The sequence below is a fragment of the Diachasma alloeum genome, unplaced genomic scaffold (genome assembly GCF_001412515.2).
Source record: "Diachasma alloeum isolate Michigan unplaced genomic scaffold, Dall2.0 Dall_scaffold_00289, whole genome shotgun sequence".
Taxonomy (NCBI): Eukaryota; Metazoa; Arthropoda; class Insecta; order Hymenoptera; family Braconidae; genus Diachasma; species Diachasma alloeum.
The window spans coordinates 562,879-581,984 of record NW_021680428.1 but is presented as its reverse complement, the minus strand read 5'-3'; the positions used below and the strand labels follow the sequence as shown (position 1 = coordinate 581,984).

The window sequence follows — 19,106 nt, the reverse complement described above, 5'->3', positions numbered from 1 at the left end:
CCCCCCCCCGAGTCTAGTGTTTCAACGATAGGCGTAATACAATATCCGTTATAATGTAGAGACCATAAACGTCGAGGAGTATGTTACCTGTGCGCCAAAACTTTGTGGCAACTGGTTCGCCTTGCACTACATATAACACAACCCAATCCCCAAACTTCCCCTCTTGTATGAGAACATTTGATGTTTCATACTCGGAAAATTCCCCCTCGGACAGTGAAAATTCAGTCTCCATGCTGTTTCCCACAGCATCACATATCACCCAACCATCCATTTGCACTTGTAAATAGAAACTGAATGTCGAACTGAGTTTCTACGGCGTAGAATCTACCCCATAATGTCTCGTAAACCACAGCCAGTTCTCCCTCTCATGGTTTTTATTATCATAACTTCGCTGAAAAACCACAATATTTATCGCTTCACCCTTTCCGGTTATTCTTTCAGACCTCAATGCCTCAATAATAATTTTTATTTGATTCCAGACACACTTTACTGTAGAATTCACGAGGGAAATTGTATTGCGGAATTTTTTTTTTCAATTTTTTTCCTTTGAAACCTTATTTTTCGAGAATAAACAGTAAAATTTTTGAGTTTTTAGTGAAAAATGATCACTTTTTGGCGAAGAATGTCCCCTTTACACAACTCAGTAATTTTTACTAGCTTTTTCTACAATTTTTTTGTTTATTTTTTTTTCCGGGGGTTTAATAATCGTTGAAAATTGCATTTCAATTTTTTTTCAATGTTCTCCTTTGAAACATAATTTTTCGAAAGCAAACCGTAAAACTTGTGAATTTTTACTGAAGAATATCCACTTTATTCAGCTCAATCATTTTTACTTATTTCTTTTTGCAATTTTTTGTTAATTTGTTTCTCCAGGTGATTAATAGTCGCAAAAAATTGCATTTCAATTTTTTTTTTAATTTTCTACTTCAAAACGTAATTTTTCAAAAACAAACAGTTGAGTTTGTGAGTTTTTGGTGAAAAATGATGACTTTTTGATGAAAAATGATCACTTTTTACTAAAGAAAATCCACTTTTCTCCGTTCAATAATTTAACTGAATTTTTCTTCCAATTTTTCGTTGATTCTTAAACGATTTTTCCAACAATTTATTTTTCTATTGTATCACCGAGTGTTTTATAATCGCACTGTACGGTCTACGCGTCAACGGACGACTGAATCATACCTCAAAGTCACATGTAGAATCGACAAACGTTAATCACGCTAAATAATAATCCCACTAGGAAATACTCAAACTGTCGCTGATGGCTGAGCTCGTTACGGGCGACGGATAAAGATCTTAATCGTCTAAACATTTTTGACATTTCATTAATGAAGTATTAATGCCAATATATGTATTACAATGTCCAAGGTCATGAGTCAGATCTTCGGGAGAATTGATAAAAACAAGCAGTATTGCATGAGAATTCAGCGCAGTCGTCTATTCTTCGGGGAAACGCCTCAATTCCGCGGACAATTAGTTCCGTAAAATTGCTGAATCGATAGATTGATCAATTACTGCGCTAAAATTACGGTCCGAGGGCCAACTTTTTTCGGCAAAAGGCCACTTCCAGGTGCTGAGGTAATAGAAATATTGAAACCACTACACTGACGGCAACTCGCGGTATCGCGGCGGTTATGCTGCAGACAATTGCGTCACTGTTACATACTTGGTACAGGCGTTTTGTCGGACGGAGGAAGAAAGAATGGTTCGGCGTGGGGGGCTTATCGGACGGTACGCGGAAAATACCACAATGTGCATTACTCCTGTGGAGATGTAGATACAATGTAGAATGGAAGAGAGATTCTGCATGAAGAATGATTTTTTTATCGAAGGAATCGCAAAATATTCGTAACAGTTAATAATTAATAATTAATAGTTAATAATTAATAGTTAATAGTTGATAATTAATAGTTAATAATTAATTTTTATTCAACTTTTCTCTCCGTGCAGTTTTCAGACTAAAGCTGGCAATTTTGAAAAACTCATGGTTTTTGCCTTGGAATTATGATAATAAATGCGACCACTCTCTGATAATTCTTGGATGCAACTGACTTTATTAATTAGAAGACACGTCTTTACTCATTGATACTCTCCGAGAGACTGAGAACGACACAAAGAAGTTGATGACGTACTCGGGTCGAAAATCTGATACATAATGAGTCATTCATTCCACTTCTTCATTACTTCATTCTGTTTAGGGTAAATGCAAGAATGTAAACACTCTGGCACCAGTCGGTTATAAAATTTAGTTTATATGGAGAAGAGTGGAGTCATGAGAGATGGCTTTATGCATATCTTCAGGATGAGAAGCTATTCATTCGATTTCAGAAGGAAAATTTTGATAGTTTATGAAATTGGAGAATTATGAGAATAATTATTTTATATTAATTGTGATGTGAATGAGGATTTAAAGGCAATGACTGGAAAATGCCAGATTATGTGGACAATTTCCTACTAAACATGTGTGTATTTTCGAATTATTTAATTGTGCATTGTTATTAGAATAAATTTAGCCTTTTCAACTGCTATTAAAATAAAGACTTTTCAAAGGGATAAATTCTAGGATTAATTGATCATTAATTCACCAGTAATTGATTAAGAATGTCAGGTGACATTCTTTGAATAAAATAAATCAGTGATGAATCGAATTGAAAAAGAATAATGAATTTTCCATGAATTTCAAGACTTTAAGAGATCAATTCCATAAATTAAATTTAAATAATTAAATCCTTTGCCTGATTTCTAAGGAAAATCTTCGTTTCATGATCAGAGACTTCTGAAATTCATTGATTTTTACTGTAAACTAGAAATATTTTTCAGTAAAAAACTCCAAAAACACGAAAAAAAAATATTTCTGAAAAAATGTCGATTTGCAAATAAATTGCATTCATAAAATAAACATTCGCGAAGAGAAACTGATGAATGTTGACGTCTGATTATTGGGCATTGGAGGTACACCCAGATTGTATTTGTTTGACTTTGAAAAAAGTAAGTCAATGCGATACAATTGAGGGGGTCGAGGTCTCAATGAATAGTTGAATGCGAGACAAGTCGATGCATCATCTTTCTGTGATTGATGGCATGTAAACTGAAAATTATGGGAATTCTTCGGACGCGTCGCGGGGGAATCCCCGGCGAATGCAGCAGTCGACGCGGGAAAAAGATAAAATTTTTCATTTCTCAATAATTTTTTTGCCAATTTACATCCAGAGAGATTACGTATTCTCTATTTATTTCAGCAATGGAAATGTTTCAAGTTTATAAAACAGTTATGTTAATTAATTCGTTCTAATCCGCTCTAATTAATAAAATCATTATTTGGATCAAGGACAAATTTTTTTAATTGAAAAAACTACTCATTTTATTTAAATGAAATATTTCTTTGGGTGTATTCGACGATATTTCCTATTAAGCACCTATTTTTTTTCAATCTCAAGTTAAAATTGTTATTGAATAACAATTATTACTCGAATTATTGTTTTATTACTCTTTCGAAATTTATGAATTTCATATTTTTATAGTTGTAAGTGATTTAAGGTTCATTTACCTCTGGAAAGCTTGTCGACTGACTCGAAACGACCCTCGACTTTGCTTCGCAGTGACTCCAGGTCATACGGCGTTGAGAATCCATGATCAACACTTCGGCTTTTACTCCTGGAAAAAAATGCGTTGAAATTAATTGCGAAATTCTTGATCAACTGCGGGAAGTATTATCCAATATCAGGTTGATGGGGAAACTCAAGATTTCAAAAATATTAGGGGAGAGTGGGGCAAAACGGACGCATTAAACCATTTTCTAATGTTTTTAACTCGAAAACAATTGTGCCTACTGATCAGTTTTCAAGCGATATCTCGGAATTTAAGGGAGATATCAAAATTTTCGTCATAACCTTTTTTGTAGCTCTCAATTGGCCCGACAAAAAAGGTTATTACGAAAATTTCGCTATCTCCCTCCGATTCGGAGATATTCGCATCGCAAAGGGAGAGAGTTGTACTTTTGATGAAAAAAAAAATTATTCAATTCAATTTTTTTCAGAAGATTAAAAAAAATTACGAGCGTCCATTTTGCCCCACTCGCCCCTATTACTGGGAATTCCATCACCCTGATATTCCCCTGAAATTCACGTTTCACCTTAAAATAGTAACACGACAAGTAATTTCTCAAATAAAAAATGGAGAAATGATAACGGGAGTTAAGCCAGGCGATGTTGCATCTAATATCTACAAAAAATATAATACGCACCGGAAGAATGAGGCTGCCAGGTTCTCCGTGGATCTCGATTGAGAGACATCTTGCTGTGACATGCGTCGTGACCTGGGTTGTCATTCCAAAAACAAAACGACAAAAAAAAAGAAAAAAAACATACGTGTCAGTAACATGCGGCTGGCGTGCACTAAAATTAAAATAATGGATTTTAAATAAATAACGGCTACTTCAAAATAAATCACTGGAACTTGGATAATTAGTTTAATTGGTAAATAATCAAGCGATTCTGGTGAAAGCGCAGTAGCGACCGTTCAACGTGAGCAATTATTTATGGTTTATTGTCGTCAATATGGAAAATTCTTTTTGTCATTTTTTAATTTTCCAATGAAAAATAATGATTTTTCATTTTTTATTTCATTAAAAAGTCATTAATTTACTCTACTTGATTTGTTGTTTCATTTTATTTCGTTAAATTGATTGAAAAATGTGAACTTTAAATAATTGTGATCATTTCTTTGGGAAATGTTTTTTTAAAAAAAATCCACAAGAGCATTTAACATCGAAATAATATTTTGTCACGCAATTTTAACAAGATTTTTTTGCCTGTTGAATAGTATGGGCACTTGGATATTCTTAATTAGTTTCCAAGGCAATTTTTACTCAGGGGAGGACTGGCCTGTGACGCTGAGGCCGTCGGTTACGGAATGGTTGCAGGCGCATAATTTGTATGCAGATGAGTCGGACATAAAACTTTCATGCATACGAATGTTCTACATCACTCGTTCGCGGTAATTCAATGGTGTCTGTCGCCGATTGATGGATTACCTTTTTTTTCATGGTTTATCTATTTTTCATTTCACTTTTCTGGTTCACGTATCGCATGGGGCGGCATATCGTCGCGGCAAATTTAATGTCTGGAGTGGTTTCGCCGAGAAATACGAGTTTGCGGGGTGCATCGACCTCTGATGAGAAGAAATAGCAAAGCAACATTTTTTCTACTGCTAAACATCGAATTTCATTTATTAATTTTTTAATTTTTTTTTCCATTTTTTCTATTTTTTGTTTATTCATTTATTTATTTCTGAAAATTAATATCTGGTGCAGGAGGTCCCTGCGACATAGAGAAAAACATAAATGCACGAATCATTGAATTTTAAGAGCAAAATTCATTCGCGAATTAAAACGGTTCAAGTTGATTTTGACTACTCTCAGTTTTCAACGAATATCTCGGATTTCAAGGCAGATATCAAAATTTTCGTCATGACCTTTTTTGTAGCTCTCAATTGGCCCTACAAAAAAGGTCATTACAAAAATTGCGCCATCTCCCTTAGATTCGGAGATATTCCGCAGAAGCTGAGAGCCAAGTCGACGTGAATCGTTTTATCGCTTCGTTATTAAGTTTTCAAAAACGAGAATTTTAGGCTGAATTTCTTTGATATTTCCTCATTCCACGGAGTAATAAATTTTCCGATGAGGCTGGGAAATCAGTGGACGACAACCAACTGCCTAACAATTCTCAAAATAAATCAGGATCTTACGATCACTGCTGTTTACAATTTCCGAAAATGCCTGCTGACAGCGCACTATCTTGGAATCTTTCACAAACTCATAAAACCATCCAAACAAAATCGGTATTAAAATTGGAAGATTTATTCAGAGGAAAATGTCAGCAGATGTATACACATTCCAAAAAAGTGATGATAAAAATTTTGCTATCTGCACTGTTGGAAATTTTTTGAAATTTCATAAAAGATTTTATAGTTTTCATCGAGAGTGAGACGGAAACATCACAACGTGATTGAATTTCCAGTGGAATATGAAAGAAAATGCCATGAATTTTCAATTTTGCCCTGAATTTGCCGAATTTTTCAGAATTTTCACAGAAAAATTGAATATTTTATTGATTTCCAGATCATTTGATCAGAAAATCAACGGAAAATTTGATTTTTCAATGACAAGATTTCCCGAAATTTCCGTGGAACTTGAACACGACAAAAATTTCCGAAATTTGGCCGCTACTAATTGAATTTATTTAATTATGGAATGAATCAATTATACTCGTATTCTTGACGAAGTCGAGCCCATTATCGTTCCTAAAATAGCGTCCTAATAATTGCGTAATGATGATTATGATCCCAAGGACAAACGCTTGACCCGCCGATTTCATAAACCCATTAAACTCATTCCAAAAACAAGAAACTTTTTCTCTCCAATCATACATGGAAAAAAAATAGTTGAATTGAGTATAAAATATCCTTGACTCGAGTATATAATATACTTGATTCAAGTATATTGTTATTGACTCGAGTATATAATATACTTGATTCAAATATATTATTATTGACTCAAGTATATAATATACTTGATTCAAGTATATTATTCTTGATTCGAGTATATAATATACTTGATTCAAGTATATTATTCTTGACTCGAGTATATAATATACTTGATTCAAGTATATTATTCTTGACTCGAGTATATAATATACTTGATTCAAGTATATTATTCTTGACTCGAGTATATAATATACTTGATTCAAGTATATTATTCTTGACTCGAGTATATAATATACTTGATTCAAGTATATTATTCTTGACTCGAGTATATAATATACTTGATTCAAGTATATTATTCTTGACTCGAGTATATAATATACTTGATTCAAGTATATTATTCTTGACTCGAGTATATAATATACTTGATTCAAGTATATTATTCTTGACTCGAGTATATAATATACTTGATTCAAGTATATTATTCTTGACTCGAGTATATAATATACTTGATTCAAGTATATTATTCTTGACTCGAGTATATAATATACTTGATTCAAGTATATTATTCTTGACTCGAGTATATAATATACTTGATTCAAGTATATTATTCTTGACTCGAGTATATAATATACTTGATTCAAGTATATTATTATTGACTCAAGTACATAATATACTTGATTCAAGTATATTATTATTGACTCGAGTATATAATATACTTGATTCAAGTATATTATTATTGACTCAAGTACATAATATACTTGATTCAAGTATATTATTATTGACTCAAGTACATAATATACTTGATTCAAGTATATTATTATTGACTCAAGTACATAATATACTTGATTCAAGTATATTATTATTGACTCGAGTATAAAATATACTTTAATCAAGTATATTTTATACCCAATTCAACTATATTTTTTTTGCCGTGATCCTTCATAAGTAGACCTCACGCAATAAACAAGCATAACGTCAATCACCTCGAGCAGACAGTCTTAAACAAACATCATCGCTGACAACCAGACGTTAAAACTCTTCTTTTCAGTCCCGTTGGACACCAGCCACGCCCATTTATGATTCTCACCTGTTGAGAGCGATCAGAGAATAAAAAAGGGGTTGAGTGGATGAACGAAAATATCCTCGAGTTATCTGGCAATCTGCCCTCCACCTCCCACCCCTATTTCTTTGTTTCCAAATGTTGGATCTAAAAAAAAACAGACACCCACGAGAGAAAACCCCCGACTGTAAAATCATGCACCGTTTGATTTAACAGGGCTATCGCGGTGGCATTAGGTTCTATCGTTCAACTGTACATAGACAACAGTTCCATTTACCTAAACGCCTTCGTGCCGGTATTGCAGGGTTAAAGCACCTAGCATTAACAGAATTTAAGTGCTGGTGTGTGCCCGACGGCTAGCTATTCCGACCCTAAACCCACCCGGTACGTGTGGTACCCAGCAGTTGGAGCCGTTATGTTTATTATACTCGGTGAAATTTCATTGGACGCACTCCCTTCCTTTCTCGAGATATTGCATTGCCTTTTTATCTCTGAGTTTTGTCAGTATTACTTGATTGCCGGGAGGAAGTTGCGGAAAATCATTGTGCAGAGAAATTCCGGGATCATTATTTTTTTTAAATTGTAATTTCGCGATTTTTTCCCCTGTAAATTGAATTAAATGTTATTTTTCTGAGAATTAATAGTCCATTGTCACAAATTTCCATCAAATTGTAAATTTAAAATGACCAAATGTTGAAAATAAAATTACAAAAATATAATGATAAAAATTTCAAAAAAGTAAAGGATTTTTGTGTCAATTTTCCTGAATATTTCGCAAGTATTTCTCCATATACAGTTTCTAAAGTTTAAAACATATTCAAGACAATTCAAAATTGATAAAAAATTGAATTATATCATCACTATAATAATATAATATAATAATATATAATAATTATAATATAACAATTATTATTATATTATGTTATTATTGTTAATAATAATAATTAATAATAAATATTGATTATAATAAATATTTTCCGGCACAATCTCCACCTAAAAACTGCATTAAACAGCCTGAACAAAAATGACCCCACAGAGCTCGTCATAGAATTGAATTACGACATGTGTCATTTTGTAAATGTATCTCACGTAATGAATTTCCTCATTGGTACGAATCGAAGGTCGAATTTGGACCTCTCCAGTGTATATAACTGAGCCATAACTGAGCGTGACTAGTATCACGTACAGCTTTTGAAATAACTCGGCGAATGCTATCGACTTCCTTGGAAAGTGAGAAAGGACAAACGTAGACGTACAGAGCGGGTTCTAGTTTATAAACGGTTTGAGTTGCAAGAGAGTGGTTTCGAAATCGTCTTTTCGCCTCTCTTGCGCAGACCCAGACGATTATACCTGCTGAACCACAGGCCGTGATAACGCCGGAGAACTTTTGCCTTTGAGATTATTTACAAGCGGAAACGCAAAGTTTTTTTTACTTTGCAAAATGTCGTGAGAACTCTTGAGCTGAAATTGCAGTGTCGTCGACCTGCGAAGCAGACGCAAAACGTTATTACATCGGATTTGTTCAACGTGATGTTGAGAGAGCGAAGTACGTTCTGAACGGCTTGAGGAAGTCAATGACATCCGGCCAATTGTCTCATGATTTATGGAGAATATCTCACGAATCGAGAGACAATTGACCTTTGAATTAATGAGAACATACGAGGGAGGAGGCCGTGGCCAGGGCCGACAACTTTGTCCGAAAAGTGTCAGGTGACCACAGCTGAAGTGTCTATCAAGCATCCATCAGGATTAACCCATTGTCTTCTTTTCGGAACAACATTGGAATTTAGATAATGACCACCGAAGCATAACGAGAGGCACTGGGCTTGGCACATGTACCAGCTTATTAAGCGAGTTCATTTCCTGCCTCTACATGGAACACTGCACGTGATCAGCGTTTAAATAAGACCATCAAAAATAACTGGTACTGGTAATCAGAATTCAAAGTGGATAATTGCTTGATCAAGTTTTCTTCCCAACTTTGTGCATTCTCGTCCGTAATAATGTGTAATAATATGAGGAGAAGATTGTCTTCAGTTAAGATCTCTAATTTCCTGAAAGAATTGCAGTAAAAGACGAAACGTTGTTCTTCGGTCATCGGAAAACCTATACATCACCTTTCCTCATTCCAAACATTAAAAAATCCCGAAAAAATTGAGATCCTCGAGAGCCTCGACCTTATCATCCACCCAGGTTGACCCAGTAAGCGCGCACTTATCACTCAGACGTACAAAACAGCCCCTCAGAAACGAGGGTAATTACTCGTTTGCTAGGCTTGATGAACTGCGACCTTCAAACTTTCCAGAAGAGAACAACGAAAAAAGGCGAAGGAAGAAAACAAAAATCAACCTAGAACCATCAGATAGCTATCACCAAGTACTTTATAGTGAAAACTAGGGTCTGAAATTAAGAAACTTGTCCATTTTTTAAGACATTTGTGTTCTTAAATTCAAGACTTGTATTCCAGACATTACAGGTGTCTTACTCGACGATTTTTTGGTTCAAACTTATAATGTCTCATTTGTTTGTCCATTGTACTCCAGAAAGCTATGGAAATGTCTATCGAACGTCTTCGTTTTAGTCGAAAAGAAGTAAATTAAGACGTCTAGAACCACCTAGTTCAGAAAATTTTGATCCTGAAGATCACCGGCCAAATAATCGAACGTTAATCGTCCGTTAATTAGTCGTCAGACGAGTGTTGTTAACACGTCCAAGTCTATGAAAATTGTCAACTCCCGTGAGAGACTCGAGTGGCACTTCTGAGAGGAATTGAAATCATCCCCTCAAGTTCGTTAAACTTGGATGTGAGCCAACGACTCACTCGCAATACTAGGAACGTACTTCTATTCATCTTTTGGCATTTTAGGTGAACACGAGAATGGCTTTTTCCTGGGAGGGGGGAGGTGGACGACCTGGAGTGAAAGGCCAGGTTAATCAGTGCATGACCAGAAGGATCGAGGGGACATTTTCAAGTCCGAGTGCTCAAATTCACCGGTGACTCTCGGTGGAGATCTGGGATTGAGGCAAATTGATGCCAGTGGGATTTCGCCAATGGCATGGGTATGTTTAAATGTGTGGCAGACCGAGCTCCCAGTGAATTCCATTGGTTCTGAAGCTTTTGGTATATACGCTGAAGCGCAATCGGGATTCACTGCAGCGAATCGACGTCAATTGCCGGTCGCTCAAGAGCTGAGTTGAGTAATCTACCGCGATCTGAATTCTTTTTAGTATTTTTGTTTTTTCGCTTTGGTTTCAGTTCAGTGATCAGGGCTTTAGATGATCGATGCTTTTTTCGACTTTTGAGGAATATTTTGTGGTGGATGAATTAATCAAGTGTGGAAGTTCTGTTGAGGTTGGGGATAAAATTGTAATTTCAGATTTTTATCAATTTTCAGGGAATAATTTCACTAAATTTTCCAATTCCCATTCATTTTTCCATAAAATTTTGAATTTTCACTGACGAAATTCTTTGAAATTTCAGTGGAACTATATGTACTGTATATTATAATAAGATATTTTATTATTATTATTATTATTATTATATAATATATTATTATTATATATTAATAATAATTAATAATAATGATGATAATATATTATAATATTATTATATGCTGATAATTATATTATATTATATTTATTCAAGTCAAGGCAGCCGAGACCAATTGAATTTCAGGGAATAATTTCACTAAATTTCCCAATTCCCATTCATTTTTCCATAAAATTTTGAATTTTCACTAACGAAATCCCTTGAAATTTCAGTGGAATTGTAGTATACCGCATATTGATGGAAAAATTTGTATTTTTTCGGGAAAATACTCTACACTGTTTGCTCCATAAAACCTTATCCTGAGGTGTTTACGACATGGCTTCTTGTACAAACAATAGACATGAATTTTTATAGTGCCGGATAAGAGTGCATTGACAATGATTATAATTCTCGTTGAGACCACACAGTGTGATACACAATATCGGCGCGATAGCTCGGTAGGAAGCGACGCATAATCCAATATGGTGTAACATAATTGTGGTGGCGAGTTACGTTGGCGACAGCTCGCGCTGATTATCGATTGGGAGTATCGTCGCCTGTACGAATAGCTAACGAGATGTTGATGGAATTCATTAAATGACGGGGTATTCAACGCATTGATTGTCAATCATTATATTTTTCAGTGAAAATGTCCAGTTTGTCTTCATTGAGAAATAAAATTTCTCCGTAATGCAGTTTAATTTCACGAGAAAAATGTAAAAAAATAAATTGTATTGGGGGAGAATTATAAATAATTGTAAATTTAGAGAATATTTTGTAGATATTTGAAAGGTGAAGAGGCAAAAATTCATAATTTAAAAAATTAGATATTTTAAACTAAATTCAAGAATTAAAATCTTTTTAAACGAATAGATAATTTAACACAATTTTGGTAGGTTTAACCAAATATTTAAAATAATATAATAAAATAATTGCTAAAAAATATTTTTAAAAACTGTTTTTTTTTAATCTTCAAAATCGCTTCACCAATTCTAAATTCAAGAATTAAAATTTTCTCAAAATAACAGAATATTTGAGACAATTATGTCAAGTTCATCAAAAATTTAAAAAATATATCTTTAAAAAACATAAATAAAAGATGAAAATAAAAAAAATCTCTAAAAAAGTTGAAAAAAAAATCACATTTCCCAGATTTCTAACAGAACCTAAAACCCTTTTCTCTCCGTATTTTTAAATCCTGAAAATTGCTCAACCAATTCCACATGATACCCATGTAATCGCCCCCAATGTGCAGCCGTTTGATAAACCATTTAATCGTAGATCAACGTAACGATGGCAACGAATCAAACATAATGAAATAATTCCGCTCGCCTATCCCTCCCACAACAAACTCAGTTACGAATACCAAGATTTCTCCGAATAACCTTAGATATTGCTCATCATTCTGTGGACGGGTGTAGCGTAATAGCTCCGAGTGAAAGTCATCATTTATCCTCGGAGATTTCGCAGAAAAGAAATCTCATTTTTTTATGAATCAATATTACGATAATTTCACAATAAAAATGATAAAATAAAATTTCATTCAATAATAAAGAATTTAATGTCGTTTAGTTGAGATAAAATCTCCCGATGAGTCAACAAATTAACAGAATGATCAATAATGATAGTAAGAATATTAATAATAATAAAAATTTCGATGGAATCGAAAAATTGAAAAAATTGAGAATAGGAAATTTTTTTTAAATTTGACATTCTCTTGGCCGAAGAATCGTGAACATAGAGTGTACATAAGCTGGATTTAAATTATCTCTGATTGATGTTTTTATCCGGAGAGGATTTGTATCGGAACTAAATCCCGTTGCCCCAACAATTAATTATCGCGCTATTTTTTTTTCTCAATCGCATTGTATTGATGTATATCTTGTCAATAAGAGTTTGATTGATCCGCATGAATCAAACAACTCGATAAAGGAGAAAAACATAATGCAGAAGTGGGTAAAAAGGTAGATAGCTTATGAAATAAATTTTGTAGTTGATGCAACAGTGGCGGAAGCAAATCGCTAGGTAATGACACATCACTTCGGTGGTAAAACCATTGATCAAAAATGCATGGAGAAGGTCACTGTGACATTGAGATAGTATCGCCAGGGCATTATGTGATTTGCAAATTTTAACTATGAGATGTTCGGAGTTTTTTAAATTGTAAATTGCGGGGAGTGAATTGATTGACCTTTTTTTTCGGCGGAATTATTCGTGGGAGGAGCGAAAAACTCGATTGGGAGGAAAAAAATTGCTTGAAGAAATGAGTGAGAAGTTCATGGACAGAAATAAATCTCATTTTAGATCCGGAATAATCCGAATAACTCATTAAAATTGGTGAAAGTGTGCAAAAATGAGTGATGATTCGAATTTTTAGTGAAATTTTTTAGGGAAATCCTTTTAGAATGAATGAAAATTTAACATTTTTCACTGGAAGTAATAATTAATTCAATATTTACATTAATAATCACTTTATTTATGTAAATTATTAATGCAAATATTGAATTAATCATCATTTATTCATATTTTGGCATAATTAATTCATATTTACATTAAATTATTGAAAATGCTGATCAAGTGACAGTTTCACTGAAATTTCTAGGATTTTCCTCATAAAAAATTCCCAATTTGATAAAAAAAATCAATGGCAGCTGTAAATTACAGTTCAATGACTACAAAAATTAATAGAAAACAAAAAAATTCAGATATTAATGAAAATCAATAAATTTTCTCTTCATTGCGAAGATGACAAGAAAATTATCATTACTGCAACAATTCAAACTTCGCCTGAATCTCAAGGAAATTCTTCAACCAATAAATGAAAAAAAAAAACATTTCATTCTCTGGAATTTCAGCTAAAACCACAATTTTTTCTCTCCGCACAATAAAACGTCGTGACGTTAAAACAGTTGGGAAATTGGGAATGAGGGGCTCGCCATGATGACGTTAATGACGTTAATGACGCGACCGTTGGATTTCAGCGAAAGGAAACGATCGACTAAATTCAGAATACAGTAGATCCCTCCGAGTGCTGAGAATTTTCCGGCCGCTTGAAGAGCCCATTCCTCCCATTGACTATTCATTCCAATAATTCAGCAATTCATGTTTTATTGGCATGCGACGTCTTTAGCCTGAGCCAATTAAATTTGTCACGTGCTTCGTTTACAAACAGACTTTTATCGCCCGACACAGCGGGGGAAAATAACATTGCAGATGCTCAAGTCAATCGAGCAATCGTTGTATTTATTCGTTGATACGTTTATTATGCAGTTGAAAACATTGTTGTGTCTCAGGGTCAACCGATTTCTTGTGAATTATTTCGACGAAAGGAAAATATGTTGAGAGAATTAAATCGATAATTGAATGTAACTAACGAGCCGAGTTTAATGTTGGCTTTTTTATGAGTCGTAAAACAATTTCCACTTCTGGACATTAAAAATAACCCTTTTTAAATGGGAATTCCGGATGAAAAAAATAGAACTGGTGATTTAAAAAAATTATTTTCGGTTAAAAGCGAAGTGAGGATTATTGCTTTTTAATGAAAGAAAACAATTGAGTGAATTAAGGAGCTAATCTGATTGAAATGAGTTGAATAAATAATTTTTTATCCCAATGAAGACTTTTATTCGCACAAAAATTAACTAAATGACTCAAATAAATAATTTATTTTATTCATTTAGGTAAATAATTCGATTGAGCTTTTCGATATTGATAATAGCCCAATTAAATGAGAAGTACAGATGAAAAAAATTAAACTGTTGATTTAAAAAAACAATATTCCATTAAAATCGAATTGATAATTATTATTTTTTAATAAAATAAAATAATTGTGAATTAAGAAGCTAATCCGATTTTAAAAAATTGAGTAAATAATTTTCTATTCGAATGAGGGCTTTTGTGTTTAGAAATGAATTAAATAAACGAATCGGCGAAATTAAATCAACTGATAAAATAAACCACTAACTGAATTCCCACAGACAATTCCCTCGCAATTAATAAATTACTCACATAATAAAAAAAAAAAATCACTCAAATAACAATAGAAAAGCGCAACACCTCCGCCAAGAATGACGCAATAATCTATAATGTGTACCTCGTGACGGAGTCGGGAACAAAGATATTCCACCAGGAGAGCCTCTTCTGCCTGCCCCCATAGAGGGCCTCAGTACTGCCAACATCAGCTGTTATTCCAGTGAGTCCTTTTTTCCTCTTCCTATCGACCTTGGCTGGCTTGACCAGCGGATGCCACGACTTCCTGCGTCCCTTTTTCACCTCAATCTCCTCCCTCACGGTGTCAGGATTCTCCTCTAGAAAATCATCGGACACGTAGAACACCGAGCCCCTCCGATTGCCCTCGCTGCTCCTTCTCTTCTCCTTCTTCTCCTCCTCTCCTTTGTTCTCCTTGTCCTTTTTGTTCTCCTTATCCTCGAATATACTACTGCGCCTTGCGCGCTGGAAGAGGCTGTCCCTCCTGGCGCGCAAATCGTCCAGGACACTGTGACGTCGGCCCTTCGTGTCGCGAAGCAGCAGAGACGGCAATTTTTCCGGGGATTCCTCGATTGCCAGGGGAATTGAATTCGTTGACGCGAATTTTTGACCTGTCTGGCCACCACTCGGTGTCTCCGTGATGTACATTTCCATGCTATTACTCGAAACACCTGGGTAAGGGCTTCTCTCCCTCCGGGAATTTTTGAATTTTTTTTTTTTTTATTGTTTTCAATGTCTTTATATGCTGGGGAACGTCATTGCGATCCGGTCTGCCCGACAACACTGCACTTACTGGTGGTATGCCGTGAGCTACAGGCTGGTGGCAAATACACCGGTGAAAGCCGACCTACAGGCTCGCGACCGCCTTTTCACTCCGGGACAGAGCGTTGGCCTGTACCCAGTTGATGACTTTTTATTTTAACGCTCAATTCGTCGGTCGAATTGTTATTCAGGGAGTGTTTTGGGAATTAAAAAATCGGGGATTAGTGATGGAAAATTACTTTTTTAATTAATTCAGTATTTTTAGTATTTTATTTTGAATTTTTTAACTATTTTTTGGGCATTCCAGGGATTTTTGCAATAATTTTTTTGCCAATTTCGGGGAATTTTTTAATAATTCTTTGCGAATTCCGGGGAATTTTTAATAATTCTTTGCGAATTCCGGGGAATTTTTAATAATTATTCATTCGATATTGAATTATTTTATTTAATCCGTTATTTTAGTTATTTCATTTCATGAGGATTTTTAGCATTTAAAAAAAAAAAATTCTAAGAAATTTTTAATAATGATGCAATAATATTTTTTCTGCACTCAATCTGTAATGATTTTTACATTCCGTACTTCCCAGGGAATTTTTGAAAATAATTCTTTGACTTCCAGAGAATTCTTGACAATCATCCATTCAATATTTCCATCGAATGACGAAACAAAACCTCACAGGGCTATAAATCCACGCCCTTCCGAGGTTAACATACCCACAAACCGTCTTGATTTGTCACCGGTATCCAGTCGGCCTTGACGAGGCCGATTTCCTCTCATATATTCCGGATCAACAATCGAAGTACAAAACCCCAGAGGAACGAACAAAAAAAAATTCCTCTCAAATAATTTTTCACTCTCGCTTCACCTCCGAATGTTCACTCCTGTCTGCCAACATTTTCGCTCAACTCCCGTATCCATTCGCCGTAAAATCAATTAATCAATTAATCCACTTGTCGATTATTCCTCCGCCCAAACACTCTGTTTTCCCCTGAATCGCGACGGAAATCGCTATTCAACTTTGAAATAACGAGCGATATTCAACGATTAATTTTTATTTTTTAATGAGCAGTTGTTCGCACACCGCGACTTTGATAAACTGGTTACACTCTCTCGACGCAGTCGTCTCGATATAAGATACAGCGGTACTAAGCCCGAGCGATCGCTCAGTCGTGTATTTATACGTCAACAGACCGACTACCCACATACGGGCTCACCCCCACCGCAATGAGCTCCTTTTATTATTGAATAAATTTACCACAAGTTCATTTTCAAAATAAAAAGGCCCATTTTCGCTCCAAAAATCAGCGACAAAATACTCCAAAGAATTTGACATTTTTTGGGGCTAAAAAAATATGAGCAATGGCCCCCGGGGAGGGGGTAAATACGCCGGAGAACGTGGAAATATAATGTTTTTTTTTTCACGAGTGTTACCGAGGTCAATTGGTCTTAATCGAATTAAAACGACCATCCGTGTATTTTTATCGCTGCAATTCCCTAATTGCGCGCTTTCAAATTGACAAATTGTTTCCACCACTTTGCACGTCCGACTCTCGTTAAATGTGAAGCGGAGAGAGCCCTCACAAGTCAGAATGCATTTTTTTGTTATTTGGAAAAGTGGAAATTCACTGGGGATTCGCTTTTTTAATTTAGCGGGTTCGTGGGGTATTCCTTCGCGCGGGAATTCGTGCGCCCGTTGATTCATTAGTTTGTTAATCAATCGAGTAATTAGGGGGGTAATTGGTGCAATTGGAGACGATGATATTATTTTTTATCTGTATTTTACGTTAATTTAATTGAATTCATTTAATTTAATTGGGAAAGTGGAAATTCAGTGGGGATTTTTTTTAATTCAACAGATTTATGTGTTATTCCTTAGTTTATCAATTAATTAGTTTATTAATCGAGTAATTAGGGGAATAATTGGTGCAATTGGAGACAATGATATCATTTTTTATCTCCATTTTACTTCAATTTAATTCAATTGATTTTAGCCAATTCGGTCAATTTTATTTTCAACAAATAAATTATTCTCAGTTGTGAACACATGATTTTTTAAACTCACCAGAGATTTTATCAGCTATAACTGACAGTTTTAGTGCCATTGGGCATGAGAAGATAATTTTTTTCTCCAGATTTTGCTTTAATTTAATGAATTAAAATTTATTTCTTGAATGAAATTAATTTTTTATCAAAAAAAAATTTTTTAACATGAAAAAATCTTTTTTTCATCTGAATAAAAATTTTATTTGTTAAAACTAAATAAGTTGCTCATTTCGTATATTTAAAATGCTTCGATTGCAATGAATTAATTAATTCATCAATTAATACCCGAAATATCGTTGAAATTAATGGAGAAATGTGAAATAAAAAGTTTCATTTGAAGTAGATCACCTCTGTGATGAAAATATTGCCCGAAGAAAACGTATTGAACATCCAACTGATTTTAACGATAATCGAGGAAATTGTGCCGACGAAAATAATGTGAATCACAGCCGAGACGATAAAATTCTGGGGAAAGTAAATATTTGGATGGAGAACGACGCAGACTGTACATAGCACATCTAGTACCTAACGAACTCTCCAGTTATATTCAGGGGGAAAAATTGTTTTCAATGTCACCGCGAGACTAAAAAAATAAAAATACACACTGTCATCGAATTAAATTAATTACGCGAAAACGGAGAGACGTTTTTCGTTAATTTTTCGGTTTATTCCCTCCCATAAAAATAATGTTAACGTTAAATTTTAGTTTCAACTGCTGCGAATACTTCACGGAAAGACAATTTGACGTGACTTCTAGGGTTTAAGCTTTATCGGTAGCGCGTGACGAGATAAAAAAAAATTATCAGAGACAGATGTAAAAATCATCTCCTGCTGAGGAGGCTGAGGATGGTAACGACGTGACTATTAACACGTTGGTGTTATGAAAGTGTCAAAGGGCATTAATGCAGTTAGTGATGCGTGTTGGGTATTGTTGGTGGGAGAGTGAAAGCGCTGGACGGAGAGGACACGACAGGAAGAATTTTTTTTCTCAATTTTTTTCACAATTTTTTCTCCCAATATTAAGGTCTCACGTGATAACCAGAGTATAAATACCTCAGGGGTACTTGAAAAAAATATAGTTTGCATCGACAAAAACGAGAAAAATACTCGTGATTTTTTCAGCGGAAATTTTGAGAGAAAATAATTTCAGGCGGCTTTGGAAATGAGGTAGAGGAAAAATGCGAGAGAGAGAGAGAGAGAGAGAGAGAGAGAGAGAGAGAGAGAGAGAGAGAGAGAGAGAG

The 19,106-nt window shown here is 34.5% G+C and overlaps 1 protein-coding gene across 9 annotated transcripts in view; it reads right to left on the bottom strand.

Moving 5' to 3' along the window:
- The window catches only part of LOC107038901 (nuclear receptor coactivator 7), an 89,186-nt gene that overhangs the window by 33,242 nt on the left and 36,838 nt on the right, over positions 1–19,106 (bottom strand). For 4 of the 9 annotated variants that reach the window (XM_015258229.1, XM_015258231.1, XM_015258232.1 and 1 more), the window contains exons 1-3: positions 15,166–16,118; positions 4,244–4,315; positions 3,548–3,654 (exon numbers count right to left, since the gene is read on the bottom strand). In XM_015258229.1, the coding sequence (XP_015113715.1) occupies positions 3,548–3,654; positions 4,244–4,315; positions 15,166–15,713 (727 nt within the window). In that variant the 5' untranslated portion in view covers positions 15,714–16,118. Of the gene's footprint in view, positions 1–87; positions 1,354–3,547; positions 3,655–4,243; positions 4,316–15,165; positions 16,119–19,106 lie in introns of those variants that run through there. The other 5 variants (XM_015258236.2, XM_015258238.1, XM_015258234.2 and 2 more) reach the window with 4 other exon arrangements.